General features: G+C 46.1%; 1 protein-coding gene across 2 annotated transcripts in view; it reads left to right on the top strand.

Annotated features, from left to right (window-relative positions):
- ATP2C2 (ATPase secretory pathway Ca2+ transporting 2) overlaps window positions 1–24,330 on the top strand; it is a 238,739-nt gene that overhangs the window by 166,501 nt on the left and 47,908 nt on the right. For both annotated transcript variants that reach the window (XM_029608098.1, XM_029608099.1), the window contains exons 18-20: window positions 2,554–2,724; window positions 21,496–21,593; window positions 21,872–21,922. In XM_029608098.1, coding sequence (XP_029463958.1) covers window positions 2,554–2,724; window positions 21,496–21,593; window positions 21,872–21,922 — 320 coding nt within the window. The remainder of the gene's footprint in view (window positions 1–2,553; window positions 2,725–21,495; window positions 21,594–21,871; window positions 21,923–24,330) is intronic.

Genomic DNA, 24,330 nt, shown 5'->3' with positions numbered 1-24,330 from the left:
ACACAGAGAAGAAAAGCTTTACTGTACTAGTGGTACTTAAGATAGTGTGCCACCCACAGTAGCTCAGAATGAACTGTACCCAAGCCAAGATACAAAATCCACAAACAACAATCCCTACTCCAAACCGAGCAGGGGGGAGGCTAAACTGAATTGGAAACCAACCTCTCATAGAGGAATTTGAACGCCAGACCAAGTCAACATCTGATATACTGTATATACTCAGAGTAGAGCAATCTTCGGAAAACAAAGGGCAGGTCTCTGGACTGATTTGTGGGACCTAAGGAATGAGAATTAGGCAAGAACCAATTTTCCTTTCCTTACCATCCCCCAGATAAGTCCAGACGAATGGGATGTACCCAAGCTTTCCCCAAAATGGGCAGGCACCAGAAGACCTGCTCACAACACACTTATCCAGAAACCAACTGAGTTTGGAGCCCAAACATTTAATCTGAAATACTTGGGAAAATGTGTAGTAAAAACCAAGTCGCCGTCCGACAGATTTCCTGAGGGGAAAGCAACAAACGTTTAGCAGACTACACAGCCTGCACCCAAGTGGAATGAGTCCAGAGTCCCTCCGGAACTGGTATTCCTTTGCATATGCAAGCAGGAGCAATATCTTCCTTACTCTATCTGGAAATCGTCACCACCTTTTCCTTTTTCTGCCCGCTGAAAGGCACAAATAGATGATCCAACCTGTGACAACTGTTGGTAACTTTCCAATAGCACAAGTTTACTGTACACACTTCCAATATATTAAGCTCTCGGGAATGTAAGAAAGAAAGATCCAAATTTCTTAAGGCTGATCACCATAAGGATTGACGTAAAAGAAAAAAAAAAAAAAAAAAAAAGAGGAACACCACCTTTGGCAAAAAGCGAAGTTGCCTACCTGTAACAGGTGTTGTTCTAGGACAGCAGGATGTTAGTCCTCACATGTGGGTGACATCATCCAATGGAGCCCAGCTCAGAAAACGTATTGCATCAGCCAATTTGTGCATTGATTTAATAAGGAGAGTAACAAAAGTTTTTAAGATAAATTTACCTGAAAGGCTTTGGGATTCCTTTTGCATAAGGCTTTATCTCAGTGCGGAGTTAGGTGGCTAGGTCTGAAAATTCAAGCCCCCCACCCCCAATTGCCATGGAACAGCTGAATGGTAGCTCCCTATTTTTGCACGGTGGCTAAGTTTGGCTGCTTTAAAATTACATATTCCTGGGCATGGGGGACCGAAATGGTGGGTGGTCTCCATCGAATGACTTATGAGGAGAGGTTGAAGAACCTGAATATGTACACCCTGGAGGAGAGGAGGAGCAGGGGTGATATGATGCAGACCTTCAGATACTTGAAAGGTTTTAATGATCCATGGTTGTCAACAAACCTTTTCCATTGGAAACAATTTAGTAGAACTAGGGGTATCGATTTGAAACTCCAGGGAGAAAGACTTAGAACCAATGTCAGGAAATATTTCTTCACTGAGAGGGTGGTGGATGCCTGGAATGCCCTTCCGGAGGAAGTGGTGAAGACTAAAACTGTGAAGGATTTCAAAGGGGCATGGGATAAACACTGTGGATCTCTAAAAGGCTAGAGGATGGGAATAAATAAAGCTAAACCGGCACGGAGCGGCAGTTACTACCCTTAAGAGAAACATGGTGGTAACCTGCACGGAGTGGCAGTTACTACCCTTAAGAGAAACATGGTGGTAACCTGCACGGAGCGGCAGTTACTACCCTTAAGAGAAACATGGGGGTAACCTGCACGGAGTGGCAGTTACTGCCCTTAAGAGAAACATGGGGTAACCTGCACGGAGCGGCAGTTACTACCCTTAAGAGAAACATGGTGGTAACCTGCACGGAGTGGCAGTTACTACCCTTAAGAGAAACATGGTGGTAACCTGCACGGAGCGGCAGTTACTACCCTTAAGAGAAACATGGGGGTAACCTGCACGGAGTGGCAGTTACTGCCCTTAAGAGAAACATGGGGTAACCTGCACGGAGTGGCAGTTACTACCCTTAAGAGAAACATGGTGGTAACCTGCACGGAGTGGCAGTTACTGCCCTTAAGAGAAACATGGTGGTAACCTGCACGGAGTGGCAGTTACTATCTTGGGAAGCTTGCTGGGCAGACTAGAATGGACCATTTGGTCTTTTTCTGCCGTCATTACTATGTTACTATGTGTTAAGCAAAAGGAGGAACTTAGCCAACTAACACGAACGTCCAGGGCTAGCTGGCTAAGTTTAGACTGAACTTTCAACTGTGACCTCTCCAGCCATGTTGTGCCTTGAAGTTTGCTTGACTCTAGCCAGCGCTCTCACCTCTGAGCAGTTTACTGAATATTTACCCTTTTGTGTTTATGAAAATGCAATGATTATAAAATGAAAATCTAGCTTCAGGATATACAGTTCTTTAGCTTCTTTTGCCTGTGAGACTCTCTTATGGTTAAAGTAAACTGCAAACACAAAATATGATTATATCATATTGTATTTTTGTAACATTGCTTAATAAGATATTGAAGTTAAGGTCACATTGCCCTTTCATTCTCTCTCTCTCTCTCATTGTAGTACTTGCTCTTGCATCAGGTCCAGAGTTGGGGAGACTTGCGTTTCTAGGCCTGGTTGGAATAATTGATCCTCCGAGGACTGGTGTGAAAGAAGCAGTTGGAGTCCTCCTTGAGTCTGGTGTATCTGTGAAAATGATTACAGGAGATGCCATGGAAACAGCATTGGCTATCGGTAGGAAGCCTGCCTTTTGAAATTGTTTGTCAGAAAAGTACATCTCTGCAGTAAAGTTACTGTTGCACTTCTTGGCCAGTGAATTGCCAACCCTTTAAACATTGTGGCTTTTGCAATAAAGTTGAGCATGCTTGGGGTGAAAAGTAGGACAAGAGCTCAGCTGGTGCTGTTTTAGAAGTCACCAGGGGTGAAAGGGAAGTGTACTGTCCCCTATCCCCATTGTCCTTTATTTACAAAGAAGGAATGACGGGACCTGCCGGGTGGGGGAGCCCTTGATCTTTACTTCAGGTTGGGTGGGGCCATATGGCCATCAAGGTCCCACCTGCTTTGTTCTCTGTGATAGGGTGGGGAACAGATGTTGAGATCGCTATGTTCTTGTTGCACATACTGAGTTGGGGGGGGGATTGCGGACCATCAAGCACTTTTATCTTGTGTGCAGAGGTATAGTAAAGAAACCTGGGGCATGCTGGACCCTTCAGCTGTACAGAGGAAGCAGGAGACTGGGGTGGGGAGGAGATTAAATTAGCATAGGAGATTTCTCCAAGGAAAAGCAGGTTGCCAGTCCTCCCACATGGGTGACATCATCAGATGGAGCCCGGCATGGAAAACTTTTGTCAAAGTTTCTAGAAACTTTGACAGACACCCTGAGCATGCCCAGCATGCCGCCATCCATGCGTCCACGCGGGGTCCCTCTTCAGTCTCTCTTTTTACGCGAAGCTGAAGGCTTGCGGCTGTGGACCTCGTGCTTTTTTGTTGTGGAAAATAATTTTTTCTTCCTTCCTGAGTCTCAGCGGGTCCCTCTGCGTGTCTTCTGGTCTTTTCTCACGGTATTCGTAAGTTTTTGTGCTACTCGCAGTTGATTCCTGATGGTGGCACCTGCCGGTGGCTTCTGGGCATTGACCGTGCGCCGCATTCTTTTTGCCATGGCGTCATCTGGCTTCTGCCGCTGCCCCTGCCCCCAGTGCCCCCGGACCATGCCCATCACAGACCCCCACAAAGTCTGTGTCCTGTGCCTGGGGGCATTGCATGATGTTTGTGACTGCAACCTTTGTGCCTTGATGACCCCAAGGTCCTGGAACAAATAGAGAAACTGTTCAGCGCTAAAAAATCAGAACCAACAACTTTGGCGTCCGGGACTTCAGCGCTGCAAGGAAAGGGAGTCTCTGCCACGACCCCCTCTGTGTCCCCTCTGCTACCGAGCCCCGGTCCAGAGGTAGGGGCAGGGGACCAAGCGAGATTGATATCCTCACGTTCCAGATCGGGTTCCTCTCCATCTCCATCGATTCCGGGGAAGGACCAGGGTGAGCACCGGGAAAAGTCCAGGAAGCATCGACATTGGTCTTCCTCCTTGAAGACATCGGACTATGGGAAGGCATCCATCAAGCCCAGTATCCTAGACTTGATGGATCCTTGGCCTGATCCAGTATGGCATATCTTATGGTACCTACAAGCCATGAGAGGACTAATCATTTTAAAGGCTAGAGGATTTCAAAGGGGCATGGGATAAACACTGTGGATCACTAAAGGCTAGAGGATGGGAAAGAATGAAAAAAAAAGCATGGGGGTAATGGGCCTGGGGGTAACCTGCATGGAGCGGCAGTTGCTATCCTTAACAGATTCATGGGGGTGACCTGAACGGAGTGGCAGTTACTACCCTTAAACATAAACATGGAGTAACCTGCACAGAGTGGCATTTACTGCAGTGGGAAGCTTGCTGGGCAGACTGGATGGACCATTTGGTTTTTTTCTGCCATCATTACTATGTTACTTATGTGCCTTTCCCAAAGCGGTCTCGGGCGGAGGATTTTGTACCCTTTGGACACCCCAAGGAATCTTGGCGGTCCCCACAGATACTGGTGGAGGGTTTGGTTCCCAACCCCCCCCCCCCCCCCAAATGATTCCAGGAGCGATCCGATTCCACTGCTGCCTCCTCATCAAGCAATCCTGTCCTTGCCAGTCTTTGAGGAAGAGTTAGAGAGAAGCATGCGGCTGGCGATCGGCCGGGCCCTGCAGGGTATCGAGCCTTCGGTTTCACTGGGACCGCCACTGCCTCAGGAGCTGACTCCAGTGGTGCTTGCACCTCTGTTGGAGCGGCTGGACCTACTGCTTGGTGTCTTACTGATGCAGCCAGCCCCGATGCCCAGAGTTCCTTCACTATCGATGGGTGCATTGCCGCGGCCTCCTCTGGTTCCCATTCTGTTGAGTGATTCCTCAGACGAGGAAGGTCCATGGGGGTCGAGGGCCCCTGGACATGACGCCCTGATAGCAGCTAGCCCTCCCGGGGCCTTCGGGTCCAGTACCCTCGAAGCCATCTATTCCGCTGGCGCTCCCAATGCCTATGGATCCATTGGTGCCGATGTGTCCCCGGATCCCACCGGTGCCAACTGGTTCTACCGATGCTCCTGAGGCCTCTGGGGTCACGGCTTAGGACTCCGATGGGGGCTCCACCTCACATGTCTCTGGGCATTCAAAGTGAGGAGGAAACCCATACAATCCTGGGGAGGGAGAGGCATCTGTTTCCTCTGAGGAATCTTAGGATTTGCCTTCTGAACCCTCTCCACCAGAGGAGAGGCGTAAATCCCCTCCAGAGAATCTGACTTTTGCTGGATGTGTGAAAGCCTTGGCGGAGTCTGTGCTTTTCCAGCTCTTAACAGAGCAGGATTCTAGACATAAAATGTTAGATATCCTGCAATTTATCGACGCTCCTAAAGAAGTGGTGGCTGCGCCAGTGCATGACATTTTTAAGGAGCTAGTCGTCCGGCTCTGGGAAAATCTCATCTCCATCCCTCCAGTGAATTGGAAGACAGATGCAGTCTATCTAGTCCAGCCCACCACAGGTTTTGAACGCCAGCAGCTTCCACACCAGACGGTGGTAGTGGAATCGGCCTTGAAGAAGGCAGAGAGGCTCCAGACTCATGCTTCAGGCCTCCCACCCCCACCCCGGTCGTGAGCACAGAGCTCTGGTTGCTGTTGGACAGCGGGTATTCCAGGGCTCAATGTTGGCAGCCAAGATTGCCTGCTATCAACTTTATATGGGCCAATACTCTAGAAACCTCTGGAAACAAGTCCAAGATTTGGTGGAACACATCCCGCAATAATTTCAGGACAAGTTGCAGAAGGTAGTTCAACAGGGCCTGGAATGTGACAAGGACGGAGTCCGCTCTGCATATGATGTGTTTGAAACTGCAGTGAAGGTTGCGGCAGCCGGCTTTGGGGCTCGTCGCATGGCTTGGCTGTGCGCTTCCAACATCTACCCTGAAGTGCAGGATCATCTGGCGGATCTTCCCTGTACAGGGGAGAACCACTTTGGGGACAAAATTAAAGAGGCTGTAGCACAGCTGAAGGACTATCATGAAACCCTTCAGTTGTCAGCCAACACTTCGGACACCCAGCCCTCAGGCAAGAAGCCTCCCAGATAATATACAAGACGCCCATTTTACCGGCCACAAATGTATTATCCACCAGCATCCAAAGCAAGACCCCTGCGAGCGCCAGCTAGATCAAGGTGTGGAAAGATAATTTAACACAGGATCAGAACAGGCTCTGATTGATATGAATCAATATATTGCATATAATTTAAGTACAAAGATTGTTTAAAGGCATGATACTATCACCATTTGTTCCCTGCATGCCTGAGACATTCTGGCAGCAATGAACTGATAAAGAGCTGGGATGTGGCCCCAAGGAATATCTGGTATCTCTGGGGACATCAAAGACTAAGACATTTGGTATTTATCACCTGGGAAGATCAAATGCTAAAGACGAGTACCCATACCAATGAGCTGCTAATAAGTTAAACAATTGATGTATTTTACCAAATGGGAGATTAAAAGATTGGTGCTGAAATGCCTTTGAAATACCTAACTTGCAGAGAGGGATATATAAAGCATAGCATTTGCTTATTTTAGTTGGATGAACTGACAGAAACACAGACAGTCATTCTTTTCCAGAATCCCTGGGCCTGCGAGTCCTCCAGATTTCCTATGAACACTGGCTTATATGAGGAGGGCGTATAAGGGAGGTGTTCTGTTCTTTTGTTTTTTATTGTTCTTTGTTAATATTCTATCTTTTTGTCTGGCTCCTATTTACCTGTATTGATTTAGGTACAGTTTACTGTGATACTATATTCAATGTTGATAGTACTTTGCTGATTTATTATCCATATATTTACATTTAGTAAACTAAGTTTTGCTTTACCAGATTGTGTGTAAAATGTTCTGACATAATATAAAATATACCCCATACCACCACCATGCACATTTGGCATAACTACAGGATTATATTCATATTATATCATTGTAACACAATATTGGGGATGGGATTAGTGATTGATTGTTTTCCAGAGTGTTAGATATATTCAGAAAGTGACAAAAAGAATTTGTGTCCTTTTTGCTGTTAATATTGGGATCATGTGTAAGTCTAGCACTACTCCCAGTGACCAGGCTTTTGATAGCATGTCTGGCTGGACTGGTTACAATGTTCCAGCACAATTATTGAACCAAATAGACACTTGTAGCATTAGGACAAAATTCTTATTTGATTTTGGAGACTAACTGTCTTTTCCAGAGAAGGTTGGCAAATATCAGGAACTGTTTGGAATCTGGTCCCATGCTTTTGTCTGATTCCACCGCTCACACAAGGGCACGGCAGCCCTGTACCCCTCGACCGGCCCCTGCCCCACCTCAGACCCTCGCCACAGAGTTTTGACTGGTGGCAAGGGGATTTGAGCCAGAAAACCCTACCCCAGGACACCGACCTCCTAGTGGGGGGCTGCCTACAGCTCTTCGCCGACCAATGTATTTGTCACCTCGGCCCAATGGGCCGTGTCAGTCGTGAGGCAGGGGTACAGGTTGCATTTCCAACTGACTCCTCCTCATTCTCCTCCATGTCCTCTGTGGGGAGGTACAGAGAACCAGCAGATACTCCTAGTAGAGCTTTACACCCTCCTAATGGCTTGAGCGGTCGAACCAGTGCCATCAGGCCACCTAGGAGACGGGTTCTACTCCAGGTATTTCCTGATTCCCAAGAAAACTGGTGGCCTTTGCCCCATACTAGATCTGAGGGCATTAAACCTTAAAAAAAGAGGAGGACTAATCTTAGCAGCAAAAAAAGAGCTAAGATTAACCTTACAAGACACAAAACATTCTTCCAGACTCGAATTCGCTCTATTCAACTCTAAACAGCTCCAAATCTGCTTAACTTACGCTCCACCTGGTCTTCTAGACTCGGACCCTTCTCCCCTCATTGAGCTCATTGCCAAATACATCAAAAATGACACCCCAGCGATCATCATGGGAGACTTCAACCTCCACGTCGACGCGATCCCCCACTCCACCAACTGCGAAGCTCTGCTATCCTCCTTCAAGGCTATGGGCTTCACACAAATCGTTAACAGTCCCACGCACAAAGCCGGTCATACCCTGGATCTCATATTCATAAATTCAGGCCTTACCCAAACTTCCCCGCCTCATTGCTCCCCTATCCCATGGTCAGACCACCGGATGATCACTACAGACCTCTGCATCAAGGAAAACCCAGCTCCCCCCGTCTCCAAAACTACAATCCATTACAGGAACTCCTGCTCTATGGACGATCTCAGCTCCCATCTATCAACAGAACTTGCTAACCTTGATCTCTCGGATGCAGATGCAGCCCTCACCTCTTGGCACAATATCACGAACAGGGTAGCAGACAAAATATGCCCCTTAACAACAAAAGAGCTAGACCCTTCCATCAAGAACAAAAAACCTTGGTTTACACAGGAATTGAAAAAACTCAAACAAGAACTAAGATGCAAAGAACACTTATGGCGAAAGAGACCCTCCTTTTCTACTCTGAGTACAAAACCTTCATGCACAGCTACAGAAACATCATCCTTCGACCAAAAAGAGACTTCTATGCCCGTAAAATTCATAAGTTCTTCTTTGACGCCAAAACATTATTCTCCTACGTCACAGAGCTCACGAAACCCACTTCTTCAGTCATCCCTGACGACCAAGCCCAATCTAGGTGCTCAGAACTGGCACAATTTTTCGAAAATAAAATCCTCAATCTTATAGCCCCTCTGGCATCCTCAAATATAGAACCTCCTTCACCCTACGCTTCCCCCTTAGGCCAGAAAGCAAACCTAGAATCTTTCGAACCCACCACTTTGCTTGAAATTGAAACTATTCTCAAAAAGATGAAACCCTCAACTCATCCGATGGACTCCATTCCTTCTAAATTACTGCTCACCATCCCGAACACCATCTCTAAACCACTAGCAGAGATTATCAACTGCTCGCTAGCCCAAGGATTAGTACCGGACGCCCTGAAACTAGCCACCCTCAAACCACTACTCAAGAAACCCAACCTGAACCCTATGGACCTGGCTAATTTTCGCCCCATCGCTAACCTACCTTTTGTTGCCAAACTCATGGAGAAAATAGTCAACAAACAACTCTCGGAATACCTAGAGGAATACAAGATTCTAGCTCCAGCCCAATTCGGATTCCGCAAATCTCTCAATACGGAATCCCTTCTAATCTCGCTGACAGACAGCATCCTCAAAGGCCTTGAAAAAAAGACCCCCTACCTTTTGGCTCTACTCGATATATCGGCAGCCTTTGACATGGTGAAAGCACTCCATCCTCATCAACTGCCTCTCAGACATAGGTATATCAGGAACAGCTCTTGACTGGTTTAAGTCATTCCTCGACAATAGGAAATTCAAGGTTAGAATAAGCAAGAAAGATTCTCACCCTGTCAAGTCCACACTCAGAGTCCTTCAAGGATCCTCTCTCTCCCCCACCTTATTTAACATTTATCTTCTCCCCCTCTGTCAACTTCTCACAAATCTAAAGGTTACGCACTTCATCTACGCTGTTGACGTCCAGATTCTGATACCAGTCACAGAATCAATCTCTAAGACCCTCAACTTCTGGAACAGCTGTCTACAATCCATAAACATCCTCCTCACCAGCCTCAACTTAGTACTCAACACTTCAAAAACTGAACTTCTGCTTATCAATCATGAGGACAATGCTCAGACGGTCAACAACCTCATCTCACCTCATACGGCCTCCACCACACATGTAAGAGACCTTGGCGTTATTATAGACAACCGACTGAACCTAAAAAAATTTGTCAATAATACAACAAAAGAATGTTTTCACAAACTACATATTTTGAAAAGGCTGAAACCTCTCCTTCATTTTCAGGACTTTCAAACAGTTTTCCAAGCAATCTTATTCTCAAAAATAGATTACTGCAACTCTCTGCTAATCGGCCTTCCAGCTATCACCACCAGACCACTACAAATGTTACAGAATTCTGCTGCCAGGATCTTAACCAATTCCAGCAGAGGAGAACACATCACACCTATTCTTAAGAACCTACATTGGCTCCCCATTAAATTTAGAATCCTGTACAAAGTTTTTACCATAATCCACAAGACCATTCACTCCCAAACCGCGCTCTAATTAAACTGCCCTCTTTGTCATCACTCATCATCCAGACCTATCAGAACTAGGTACTTAGGCACCCTTTATGCGCCCCCCGCAAAGTCATTGCTCAAGAAACACGCCTTCTCGACAGCCGGTCCCACACACTGGAACGCTCTCCCCACGGACCTTCGCCTAGAACCCTGTCTGCGGACGTTTAAGAAAAAGATTAAGACCTGGCTTTTCACAAATACTACCCAATACTACAGCTCTGACTGCCACCCTCAGTTATCCATTCATTACTCTATCTTGTGCTAGATTACTCTTGGACCATTGGTCTCAGGTTAGATCTTACGTGGCAAATGCCCAATTATCTATTTGTTTACAGGTGATATTTATTTATATATATATATATATATATTTTTTTTTTTTTAATATACTGACATTCAATCTCAATTGAGATATCAGACTGGTTTACATTCAGGTACTGTAGGTATTTCTCTATCCCCAGAGGGCTTACAATTTAAGTTTTTGTACCTGAGGCAATGGAGGGTAAAGTGACTTGCCCAAGGTCACAAGGAGCGACAGCAGGACTGGAACCCTGGTCTCCTGGTTCACAGTCCACTGCTCTAACCACTAGGCTATTCCTCCTCCCTTTGATACAAGCTTGTTCTTATTTCTGATGTAATGCTTTGATTCTCTAAATTCATTATTATGTACGCTACGTTCGATGTATCCCTTATGTGCGTTATAATTTCTAAATTTGGTTCTCTGTAAACCGACGCGATATGTACTATTACATGAACATTGGTATATAAAAGCCAATAAATAAATAAATAAACCGTTTTCTTATCAGAGAAAAATTCAAGATGGTCTCGTTGGGAATCCTGATCCCTCTCCTCAGAGCTGGGGACTGGCTCTGCTCCCTCGATCTCAAAGATGCATACGTCCATATCCCCATTTCTCCTGCAGATCAGAGGTTTCTTCGATTCATGGTAGAAGAGCACTATCAATATCTGGTGCTGCCTTTCAGCCTGGTGTTGGCGCCCCACGTTTTCACAAAATACCTGGTAGTGGTGGGGGCCTATCTCAGGAGGCAATGGGTACATGCAATTCCAGGCAGGGTGCGTTGCGCTTCCTACATTCCACCATACGTGTCCTGGACGGCCTGGGATTTCTAATCAACTACCCGAAATCCCATCTCCAGCCATCACTACAATTGGACTTCATCAGAGCCAGGTTGGATACTGTCTAGAGGAAGGCCTTCATACTCTGAGACCAGGCAATGACCCTCGCTTCTCTGGCAAGGGTAGTCTTCTCAGCCCACATGTTTTGGCACACCAATTTCTGCACCTTTTGGGCATATGGCAGTGATGGTTCACGTCACACCATTCACTTGGCTACACATGTGCAGGGCACAGTGGACGTTGTGCTTATAGTGGTGCCAAGCCACCCAGATCTTTGGGCTCGCTACCTAGTCACCACTCCACTTTGGCAATTCCTCATGTGGTGGGAAACCCTATCCAGCCTGGAGAAGGCGATGCCTTTCTGGGTCCCTCAGCCCCAGATTGTCCTCACCACAGATGTGTCTCAAACGGGTTGGGGAGCTCATGTTGCAGGCCTCAGCACCCAGGGCAATTGGTCCGTGCAGGAGCCGTATTTCCAGTTAAACTTCCTGGAGCTACAAGTGATCCGTTACGCCCTGAGGGCATTCTGGGAGCACTTGATCAACAAAGTAGTCCTGGATCAAACCGACAGTCAAGTGGCGATGTGGTATTTGAATAAGCAAGGGGGGGGATGGGATTGTATCTCCTCTGCCAAGAGGAGGTGCAGATTTGGTCCTGTGCTCTCACAAGGGGCATCTTCCTCTGAACCATGTACATCCCGGGGATGGACAACATCTTGGCAAACTCATTGAGTCGGGCCTTCTGACCCCACGAATGGTCCCTGGAACAGGAGGTTGCGAACCACATCTTCAGGCTATGGGAGACCCTGGACATAGAGCTGTTCGCTTCCCCAAAAAACAAGAAAATGGATCGATTCTGCTCCCTGGACCAAGTGGGCATGGGATTAGTGTTGGATGCCTTTTCACGTCACTGGGGCACTGGTCTTCTTTATGCTTATCCTCCCCTGCCATTGTTCAAAAGCTCCAAGAGGACCGAGGCATCATGATCCTGATCACGCCCTTTTGGCCACACCAGATTTGGTTCCCACTTCTACGGGAACTGGCCTCACACCCTCCAATCTGGCTTGGGACTGCTCCAGACCTAATCACACAGGACCAGAGCAATCTACGCCACTCCAGCCTCCGAGCCTTGTCCCTCACGGCATGGATGTTGACCGGATGAACGTGCAGGCCCTGGGCCTTTTGTCGGCGTGTCTTGGCTTCTCTTGGAGTCCTGGAAGCCTTCCACGAGGAGATCTTACAATCTCAAGTGGAAGAGGTTCTCGATTTGATGTGAAGGGTACGGTCTGGACCCATTCTCATGTTCCCTACCAAAGCTTTTAGACTACCTGTTGCACCTCTCAGAGGCTGGCTTCAAAAACCACTGCAGAGAGAGTTCACCTCATTGCCATCGGGGCATGTCATCAGAGGATGGATAGGAGCGTCCATTCCTGCCCATCCACTTGTAGGACATTTCATGTGAGGCTTGTTGCATCAAGCCTCCTAGACGACCCCCAGTGGTCTCTTGGGACTTCAGTGTGGTCTTGGCCATTCTCATGAGAGCTCCGTTTGAGCCCCTGCGATTTTGCGAGCTGAAGTACCCATCCTGGAAAGTCATCTTCTTGGTAGCGGTCACCTCAGTGCGCAGGGTCAGTGAGCTTCAGGCTTTGGTGTCGTATCCTCCTTATACAAAATTCTATCATAAGGTGGTCTTGCGTACACACCCGAAATTCCTTCCAAAGGTGGTCACAGAATTCCATCTCAATCAATCCATTGTCATACCTACCTTTTTTTCCAAGGCTGCACGTTCACCAGGATGAGTGTGCCCTGCAAACTCTGGATTGTAAAAGGGCCCTAGTCTTTTAACTGGAACGAACAGCACCTCACCGTCTGTCTACTTAACTCTTTATCTCCTTCGACAGAAACATGTTGGGAGTTGCAGTATCTAAATAGACCTCATCCCATTGGCTAGCAGACTGTATTTCTTTCTGCTATGCTCAAGTGGGACTACAACTTGAGGGTCAAATCAAGGCTCATTTGGTTTGGGCCATGTCAGTTTCGGTGGCTCACTTCCGTGTGGTACCCGTTCACAAGATATGCAGGGCGGCAACCTGGAGTTCTCTTCACACATTCGCTTCTCATTATTGTCTGGACAAAGATGGACAACATGACAGTCATTTCGGTCAGTTTCCCTGTACGTACCCAGATCAGTCCAGACTCCTGGGTTTTGCCCCCCCCCCCCCTCTAGCAGATGGAGACAGAAGTTTACAAACCAAACTTCGCCTATATCTAGGCTGGTGCCACCTACAGTCTGGCAGTATTCTTCTGTCTCCTAGCAGGTGGAGAGGGTGCAAAACCTACAGTCTGAGCTGAGGCCTGGTTTGGTGCTTCAAAAAGAATAAATAGATAGTGGTATTAGGTAGCATTAGGAATAGTGTATTGTTAGGATGGTAGTGAGAAGTCAGTAGGGAGACCGCAGTTGTTTGCCTGCTGGTCTAGTCCTGTGCCTCCCAGGGGGTGTGAGGCCCTGAGGGGCCATCCTGCCTGGTTACAGAGGCCACTGACATGTGGGTGTTATCCCACTTCCCAGCGTATCTTCCTACCTTGAGCCCTTTATTTGGATGCACACTTGATCCCCATGTTTTAACAGCTCTAGTTGTTATGCACGTTTGCACCTGTTAAATGCTGCCTGTGTTGGTAGCAGTCTGTAGCTACATATTCACCCATGTGTGAGGACTACCATCCTGCTTGTCCTTGGAGAAAAGCAGAGTTGCTTACCTGTAACAGGTGTTCTCCAAGGACAGCAGGACATTAGTCCTCACGAAACCAGACATCTCGTGGATTTATTTTATTTTTTCACAAATTCTATAAGACTGAAGAGGGACCCCGCGTGGACACGTGGATAGTGGCATGCTGGGCATGCTCAGTGTCTGTCAAAGTTTCTAGAAACTTTGACAAAAGTTTTCCATGCCAGGCTCCATCTGATGATGTCACCCATGTGTGAGGGCTAACATCCTGCTGACCTTGGAGAACACCTGTTACAGGTAAGCAACTCTGCTTTCCCAGCAGCTAGCATAGGCTTTACACTTATTTTGTGTCCATGTTAGTACTCAGGACTACGGTATTGAGGATGTGTTTTTTGTTTTTTTTTATTTATAGTTTAACAAAGCCATGTTTACATTCGCTGCTTCATATAACAAAGAATAAAATTATTTAAACACATTCCAATGCATCCTGTATGGAATTGAGGATGTGTTTTTTAGCATGCCCCTGGTAAAATGTATTTCCTAATTATATTAATGTGCTTGTTAACATTTTACTGAATGTCATGCTAGAAGTTTTTCAGCATCAGTTTTATTGTATTTACCCACTTGTGTGTTAAGTTCACTGACAATGAATTGCACTGGAGAGGGATTTTGTTAGTAACATAATTGCTATGTTGGGTCTGACCAATGGTCCATCAAACCCAGCATCCTGATCCTGTCTTTGGAAAGTGACCAGTCCAGATCACTTGGAAGTACCCTGCAGATCCTTATAGGAAGTCCATTCCATGTTGCTTACTCCCAAAAGAAAGAGGTAGAAACGTTTAGCTGTATCTGGCCCTCCTCGCTATCATGTTCCTTAGATTCTAATGAATTTAAAGCCCTCTTTCATGCACCATTGTCATCATTTGTTAGAAGTAGAAATTGTACACAATTGACAAGCCAGCATTCTAATATTACTAAAGAAATGTAATGAGGTGACAAAAGTGGTCAATCAGGAAGGTGCAGTAGACAGTCTATCTATACTCTAGTAAAGCTTCCACACAGGCTAGTAAATAATCTGGACAGTTTAGGAATAGGAAAGAAGGTTTGACTTGGGTGGGGAACTGGCTGAGAAATAGTCTAGGGTCTGACAGCTAAGATTTAATGCTGAAAATTGCAGTTATGCATTTAGGGTATGAAAACCCAAGGGTTATATCTGATGACCTTAAGGTGGCCAAACAGGTGGATAAAAGTGACGGCAAAAGCCAGAAAAATGCTTGACTGCATAGGGAGAGTCATGGTCAGCATAAAATGGGAGGTGATATTGCCCCTGTAAAGGTTCCTAGTGAGACTTCATTTGGAATACTGTTTACAATTCTGGAGACTGCACCTTCAAGAGGATATAAACAGGATGGAGTCGGTCCAGAGGGTGGCTACTAAAATGGTCAGAGGTCTTCATTCTAAAGCATATGGGAATAGACTTAAAGGTCTAAACATGTACACCCTAGAGATAGCCGAGATAGGGGAGAAATGATACACATTTATATATCTCCAAGGCTTCCATGCACAGGAGGCGAGCTTCTTTCATCGGAAAGGAAGGGTCATGGGATGAGGGTGAAAGGGGGTAGACTTAGGAGTATTCTCTGAGGACAAGCAGGATGGCAGTCCTCACACATGGATGACATCATCTAATGGAGCCCAGCATGGAAAACTTATATCAAAGTTTCTAGAACTTTGACTGAGCCTTTTTGATTATGCCACGCAGCCATGTGGGGTCTCTTCAATCTTTCTTTTTCTGTATAGCCCAGTGGTTGCATTTTTTTCTCTGAGTCTTACTACTTGGATTTTTCTGGTTCTTCCTATAGAATCCCTAGATATGTTTTTCAACAATGCCAATATCATCGACAGGCCTGCTGCCATCGAGTTGTATTTAGCCTCCCTTTTATTTCAAACTGACATGTCCGGATTCCAGCGAAGCACCTGTTGCACGAGGACCATGTCTATAATGGATCCCCATGATTGATCTGTCTGCTGCTTAGGCATCACATGATGTCTGGGATTGCCACAAATGCACTAAAATGATCCCTAAAGACATTGGTCCTGTCTGGAGATATTCAAACTTCTCTTTGGGCACTGGAAAACCAATCCATTGGCATAGGAGGCATCGACATTGAAGGTCCACGGAGCCGCACCGATGGACATCAGGTAATCAGCATCAGTTCCATTGGTGATGTGGCTGTTACGGTTCCTGGAGACAGGCCATCGCCTAGCTCCTTCTGGTCGAAGAAGGGATCAGGTTCATCTTTGGCCTTGGCATCAAGGAAGATCCATGCCAAGCATCATTGGTATTGGTCTTCGTCAGTGCCTGGTGCTGGGAATGGGGATGGTTTGTCTTTGGCCAAAAAAATCTCAAGTGACCCCATGTTGAGGAGAGCTCATCCTATAAGATAACCAGGCGATTACCACAGTCTCCACCAGTCCTGGTTTTGGACATCAATCCTTTCAGCTCGGATTTTCAAGGGAGAGTTGGAGAAGCAAGTACAGTTTGCTATGGAGAAGTCTCTGCAGGATCTTGGTGTAGGAGCACCAACAACACAGCCTTTCCTTGAGCCGCTATTTTGCTCCTTACAGGAGCTCAACGGTGATTTGCCAACACCAGCATCAGTATCTGTTCCCAATCTGGTACCAATGCCCATCGGGGAATCAGTGCTGACCATCCCGATGGTCATCCCTGATTCCTCGGAGGAGGAAACTCCCCAGGAGGATGGGGGCCCTCAGGGTGTAGGCCCCAGCCCCTGTACTGCTGGCTGAGGACTGAGTGCCCAGAGATCCCTCCCTCTCTAGCCATAGCGGGGGGGGGGGGGGGGGAGCAATCAGTATTCCTGTGCATGTGGATGTTCTAACAATGGTTCAGATGCCGAGGCATCGGATGGTTTCCCTCAGACTCTTCTCCTCCAGCTGACAAAAGGAAGTCCTCAACGGAGAACCTCTCTGCAGGATTTGTTTGGTTGATGGTGAAAGCCATCCCATTTACTTTGGAGACAGAGGAAGATACCGGGCACAAAATGCTGAATATCCTTCAGTAAGTGGAGCTTACTTGGATTGTGGCAGTCCCAGTGCATGAGATCCTTCAGGAGTTGCTGTTGAGGATGTGGGAGAAACCCTTCAGTGGCTCCCATCCAAATTATACTTACCATGAATGCATCCAACCTGGGTGGGAAGCTTATGTGGCTGGGTTTTACATTCCGGGCACTTGGTCTTCCTGGGAATGTCAGTAGCAGATAAAATTCCTGGAGCTCCGGGCAATCCAGTATGCGCTATGGGTTTTTGGAAATTGGCTGTCCAACAAAGTTTTACTGATCTGAACGGACACCCAAGAAGTGATGTTTTACATCATCAAGCAGGGAGGTACAAGATCATACCTCCTGTTCAGCTGTGGATTTATTTATTTATTATTTTTATATACCGACATTGATATCACATCTGTTTACATTCAGGTACTATAGGTATTTCCCTATCCCCAGAGGGCTTACAATCTGTTTGTACCTGAGGCAATGGAGGGTAAAGTGACTTGCCCACGGTCACAAGGAGTGACAGCAGGACTCAAACCCTGGTCTCCTGGTTCATAGCCCACTGCTCTAACCACTAGACTATTCCTCCTCTCTCTCAGGGGATTGTGCTCAGAGCCAAACTAGAAGTTATTACTTTTAACCTACAAAATGCATTTTAATGTTAAATTAAAACCGCATAATATGTTCCGAACAAATAAGCTTAACTGACACACACAGTTTTTGACACTAAATTGTTACCGTTCTGTGATGGCACATGGTTAATTTGTAATCTATACCACTCATATTTTTCGTTAACGTGCCTTTTTGTAAACAGTTGTGATGGTTATCTAACTCAACGACGGTATAGAAGAGTTTTTAAATAAATAAAATAAATAAATGTGCCTAGCTGGAGAATGAGGTGGCGGACAGTCTGAGTTAGTCCTTCAGACCCTATGAATGGTCCCTGAACCAGGGATTAGTGAATTGGATCTTCTGCCTCTGAGGGACTCCGGAGGTGAACCTGTTTGTAACTCCCTGGAGCCGGAAGTTCCCTCTCTTCTGTTCCATGTACAGGGCACATGGCAAACTGGCTTCGGATGCTTTCATCCTACATTGGGGCCAGGACCTTTTATTCGTGTATCCTCCAGTTCCACTGTTTGTGAAGACTTTGTGGAGGCTCAAAGAGAACAAGGGGATTATGATTCTCATAGCCTCCTGTTGGCCAAGGCTGATTTGATTTTCAGTCCTCCAGGAGATGTCTCTCTGGAAACCATTTAGGTTCAGGACTTCTCCAGCTCTCATCACTTAGGATCAAGGCAGGTTGAGGCATCCCAACTTCCAAGCCCTAGTGCTCACAGCTTGGATGTTGAGAGACTGATCTTACAAGCCCTTGATCTCTCCATGGATGTGTTTTGTGACCTCTTGGCTTCCAGAAAGCCTTCCACTGTGGACTGAAGTGGAGGATGTTTACTGTGTGGTGTGAGCAAAAGGACTTAGACCCTTTCTCCTGTTAATCACAAAAACTGCTTGGCTACCTTCTACATCTCTCTGATGCTGTCTTAAGACTCAGAGTTCATCTTAGTGCAACTGGCGCATATCATCACTATGAGGAAGATAAGCCCATCTCTGTACAGCCTTTAATTGTATTCTTCATGTGAGGTCTGCTTCATTGGAAGCCTCCATTAAGATCTCCCACTGGGTCATGGGACCACAATATGATCTTAGCTCAAATGATGATAGGTCCTTTAGAGCCACTGTACTCCTGTAACCTGAAGTACCTGACCAGGAAGGTCATATTTTTGGTGCTGGTCGCTTCAGCATGCAGTCAGTGAGATTCAGGCTTTAGTGATTTATCCACCTTACCCAAAATCTTTCCACAATAGGGTTGTCTTGCGTACAAATCCTAAGTTTCTGCCTAAGGTGGTGTTGGACTTCCATCTTAACCAGTGAATTGACCTTCCAGCATTTTTCCCCAGGCCTCATGCTCACCAAGGTGAAAAAGTCCTGCACACTTTGGACTATAAGATAGCCGTAGCCTTCTATCTAGAGCGGACAGGAGCCCAAAGAAAGTCTACCCACGTTGTTTCGTTTGATCAGGGTAAGCTGGGAATTGTTGTTGCCAAACAGATGCTCTCTAATTGGCTAACAGATTGCATCTGTTTCAGTTATACCCAGGAGGTTGAATCTTGTGGGCCATGTCAAGGCTCATTCTATGCAAACTATGGTAGCATCAGTGGCCCACTTGTGACCAGTCCCCATGATGGAGATCTGCAAGGCTGCAATGTGGAGTTCCCTGTACGTATCCAGATCAGTCCGGACTCCTGGGTTTTGTCTCCCTGCCAACAGATGGAGACACAGGACGTTTCACTGACACTGTACATAACCCAGTGTGCCACTGGCAGTCTCTCCAGTATTTCTCTGTCTCCAGCAGTTTGGAAAGAGAGAAAAAAAAAGAAGATTAAAAGAACATTTCTGGATCTTCTCAGGGGATTGTGAGGTCCTGGTGGGGCCATCCTCCCTGGTTTGAGGTGGATCAGCAGCAGTTTGATGATCCTTCTGATAGCTCAGTCCGGAGGTGGACATCTGGTGGTCCAGATCCCTTATCCACCATGAGACAGCGGTGGAACCTGCTGGTAGTTCTGCACTGCAACCCAGTGGAGCAGGGAGGTATCCCTTTTATACAGTTTGTCCTGGGCTGGATTGCTAAAGTTTGGCGAAAGGAGACTGATATAGCCAGTGGTCTGGCTCCTTTCTGATTTGCCATGTGGCCTGTGCTCCTGGAACCAGAACTTCTGCACCAAAGGAAAGTATTGGTTTCTATGTCTCTATTTGTTCTCAGAGAGTAAAACAAAAAAAAAGAGAGAACAAGGAACTAGTTAGAGGAATCTGTACAGCATCTGGGTTCAGCTTTTCAGCTTGGAGAAGAGACGACTGAGGGGGGATATGATAGAGGTGTTTAAAATCATGAGAGGTCTAGAACGGGTAGATGTGAATCGGTTATTTACTCTTTCGGATAGTAGAAAGACTAGGGGGCACTCCATGAAGTTAGCATGGGGCACATTTAAAACTAATCGTAGAAAGTTCTTTTTTACTCAACGCACAATTAAACTCTGGAATTTGTTGCCGGAGGATGTGGTTAGTGCAGTTAATATAGCTGTGTTTAAAAAAGGATTGGATAAGTTCTTGGAGGAGAAGTCCATTACCTGCTATTAAGTTCACTTAGAGAATAGCCACTGCCATTAGCAATGGTAACATGGCATAGACTTAGTTTTTGGGTAATTGCCAGGTTCTTATGGCCTGGATTGGCCACTGTTGGAGACAGGATTCTGGGCTTGATGGACCCTTGGTCTGACCCAGTATGGCATTTTCTTATGTTCTTATGTTCCGGAGGGGGGCGGGGGGGCAGTTACCTTAGCAGCTTGGGGAGCTCAACAATGGGGTTTTTCAGCAGCTTCTCTGCCTGTGGAGGAGACCAGGCATTGGCTCCATGGCACTGAGGAACTGTTCCCCTGCTTGCCATTGAGGTGTTGGTGTGGGGAGGAACAATGTGTGAGTGCGGCAAAAGCGGCATGGTGTTTGGGGATCCGCATCGAGCATGGCCGCACTGGTAGAAACAAGCCTTGTGGGTGATGAGATCTAATGGCAGCCATTTTCAAGTCCCTAGCAGTATCAGCGGGAGAGGCAGGGGAATCCTCTCCTCACAGGTTAATTTAGGATGTGAAGACTACTTAATTTGCAATGCATTCGCTTTTGTATAGGGGTGTTCTGTTTAATATTAAGAACAAGGTGCCTGTGTCTTAGGCATTAATTTCAATGGTGTCGCCTCCATTTCAGGAAGTTAATAATAATGATAGCATCCTACAGAGAGACTAAACAATTCTCACCTCTCGGCTGTTAATGGTTCCCCATAAGCAAAAGCTGTGTGAGCATCAAGCTTGCTAAAATTTAGCAAATGATAAAGGTCAGGTGTGCACTCTTTCCAGGATTTGAGTCTCTTGTGACAAGAAAATAATAAGCTGGCTATTGTGTAAATAAACCAGGAATTGTATTGAAAAACTACATTGCACAAGACTTACCCACACTTGTCTACATTTTGGGTGAATCACCAATTTTTTTTTTCCCCAAGGAGTTTTGTGATGTGTGCTGCATTGTGTAATCTTGCATTCTGGGATGTTTGCACTCTCAAATTCCAGGGATATCTTTTTTTTTTTGGGGGGGGGGGGGTTGAGGTTTGCATTGATTTTGTAATCCCTCTAGCCCACTGATTAAAGGAGAGGTTTTTTGGAGGGGAAGCTTACATTGCTGGTGTTTGCATTTTGGGTTTGTTTTTTTTAATTATTAAACTTGCAGTGACTGCCATAGAAAGAGTTTGTATCAGATTTTCCTTTCAGGCAGGAATATCGGCCTCTGTAATGGGAAATATGAAGTCATGTCCGGAGAAGAGCTGGATAGTCTTGAAGAATCAACGTTGTCTTCCACTGTCAAAAAGGTGACACTGATGGGCCCTTTTTCTCTTTTCTTCTTGTGTCATAATCCCCCCCTTTATTGTGGTCTAAGGTTTCCAAATATGTTCCTAGATGAAACTATGTATTGTATATTTTCCCTTTATGGAATTTTGCCTTTTTTGTTCATATTTTTCTGACATGTAAATTTTAATTTCAATAAACAAAAAGTTAAAAAAAGAGACATTGTTTAAATGGATACCACTGGTATCCTCTCATATGCTGTAAATAATGCAGCTGCATGCTTTTTTGCTTTCTTCTTTAGGTCTCAGTGTTCTATAGGACAAGTCCGAAACACAAACTGAAAATAATCAAGGTAGAGAATTTTCTTTTTCTCCTACAATATTCACTGCAAAGCAAACCCTAGCAGGAGGACATTCAATAAAACTGCTTCAATAGAGGATTTTAAACACAGTCTGCATTTTTTAAATTAGCATAATGTACAACAATAACTTTATAAATGCAGCAAAGCACTGCAGCCATAGTTTATAATGTTGTTTTCCACCCTTTGTGCCAACTTGGTTAGCCCAAGTTTATTTTACCATCTTTCTCATTGTGTGTGTGTATATATATATATATATATATATGTGTGTGTGTATGTATCCATCAGAGAAAGCAAATGTTGCTTACCTGTAACAGGTGTTCTCACAGGACAGCAGGATGTTGGTCCTCACATATGGTGACGTCAGTGGACGGAGCCCTGTTACAGAAAACTTTCTGTCAAAGTTTCTATATAGCTTTGACTGACACTGGCACACTGAGTGCACTGAGCATGCTCAGCCTGCAATTATCCCTGTGACCACAGGTATCTCCCCTTAGTCTCGTCTTATAGCAAAAAGCACAAGCGAAACTAAAATAATAAAATGTATGTAGACCCAACTTTTCTGGGTCGTGGGTGGGCTTCGTGAGGACTAACATCCTGCTGTCCTGTTTGAACACCTGTTACAGGTAAGCAACATTTGCTTTCTCATAGGACAAGCAAGAATGGTAGTCCTCACATATGGGTGAGTACTGAGCTGAGCATGCCCGAGCATGCACCAAATGCACCCAAAGACGTGCAAAAGGCGCAACGACGGGGCTGGAATTTGGTAAGGAGGGCATCCTGAAACCCTTAACGGGTTGGTGGAAGGATGTTGGGTAGTTAAACCGAAAAGAAGATGAGTAGACGGACTGGCCAAACATGGAAGCATGCCAGCCAGTCTTATCTAAGCAATAATGGGCTGCGAAGGTATGGAGAGAGCTCCAGGTCGCAGCCTTACAAATATGTACAAGTGGCACTGGCCAAAGGTGAGCTATTGAGGCTGGTACGGCCCTAACAGAGTGTGGTTACACACGGTATTGTAGTGAAATGCCTGCTTGTTGGTAGGAAAAAGAGATACAGACCTTCAATTAGGAGGAAAACGTCTGTTTGCCCACTGGAACTCGCAGCTTGGCTTTTGCCACAGAAGGAAAGAGTTAGGTGTAATTCCTATGGAGTATAGTGCAGTCTAGATAGAATGCAAGTGTACTTTTACAGTCCAAGGAGTGGAAAACCCTCTTGCCCTGGTGAGAGAGAGGTGTTGGGGAAAAAGTGGGCAGAGTATATTCTGAGTAAGGTGAGATGCTGCGTCTACCTTAAGAAAGATATGAAGTTGAATACGTAAGACCACTCTGTCACGGAGGAACACGGGGTCGGGTGAGTATGTAACAAGGTGTGGAACTCACTGACCCTGTTGGCAGAAGTGATGACTACGAGGGAAAGAATTTCCCATGCCAGACTGTTAAGTGAGAGGAATGGAAAGGCTCGAACGGGGAACGTATGAGTCTTGTAAGTACTAAATATAGGCCCCATTCCATAACCAGTAAAGATAGAGGTGGCTTAATCAGTGGATAACCCATGGTAAGCTGACTCAGAAGGGGTTGAACCGTTAATCGGGTATCCCCACTCCCAAGTGGTACGCCAATTGGAACCGACGTGTACCCATGTGGAGGATGTCTGGGGAGTAGAATCCAAGGGAGTAAGAGAAAAGAGTGGTGTAGGAAAAAAGGGGGTAATACCCAAGGTCACAAGGAGCGACAGCAGGACTTGAACCCTGGTCTCCAGGTTCATAGTCCACTGCTCTAACCACTGGGCTATTCCTCTTCCCTCCCTAATATTGTTGACTCACCATGAAGCACATAGAAAGATTAAAGGAGAGAGGCAACCTACTTACTGCGGTATGGAAGTATGGTGACGAGAAACACCATTTTCCTGTCCCTTCTGAAGAAAGTTGATATTTCTGAGGTCCAGGATGGGCGGAGAGTAAATACTTTGTGTTGAAAGAAAGAATAGTGAGATTAAAACTCCCCCACTCCACCCCCCTGCACTTTGTAGCATCCGGGGGACTGTACCCTGAACCTTGGTACCAAGTGGGGTGGCCGCTCTGATATCCGGCAAGTTGAGAGACCAGGAGGTGTCCAACTGGCGGGGTTGATGTAATCTGGATATCATGTAATCTCCCATGGGAGCGTGAGTGGTAAAAGTCTTACCCGAATTTCTGTGTGCTATACAAGAAAACGTCGAGACCTATCACCAGGCCTCGAGGTGGATTTACAATTGAGGTAGTGTTTGCTGGATCTTGTGTTTAGCAGATTAGCGAATGCATCTGGGATTTCGGTCCTTAATTAGGAACCAGAAGCCAGAGTATTAATCAGTACAGAGTCCCGTTGCTGACAACTGGAGGATATCCTGATGCAATCCCAAAT

The sequence above is a fragment of the Rhinatrema bivittatum genome, chromosome 7 (assembly GCF_901001135.1).
Source record: "Rhinatrema bivittatum chromosome 7, aRhiBiv1.1, whole genome shotgun sequence".
Taxonomy (NCBI): Eukaryota; Metazoa; Chordata; class Amphibia; order Gymnophiona; family Rhinatrematidae; genus Rhinatrema; species Rhinatrema bivittatum.
Note: the sequence above shows the minus strand (reverse complement) of the source record. Positions and strands in the feature narration are given on the sequence as shown.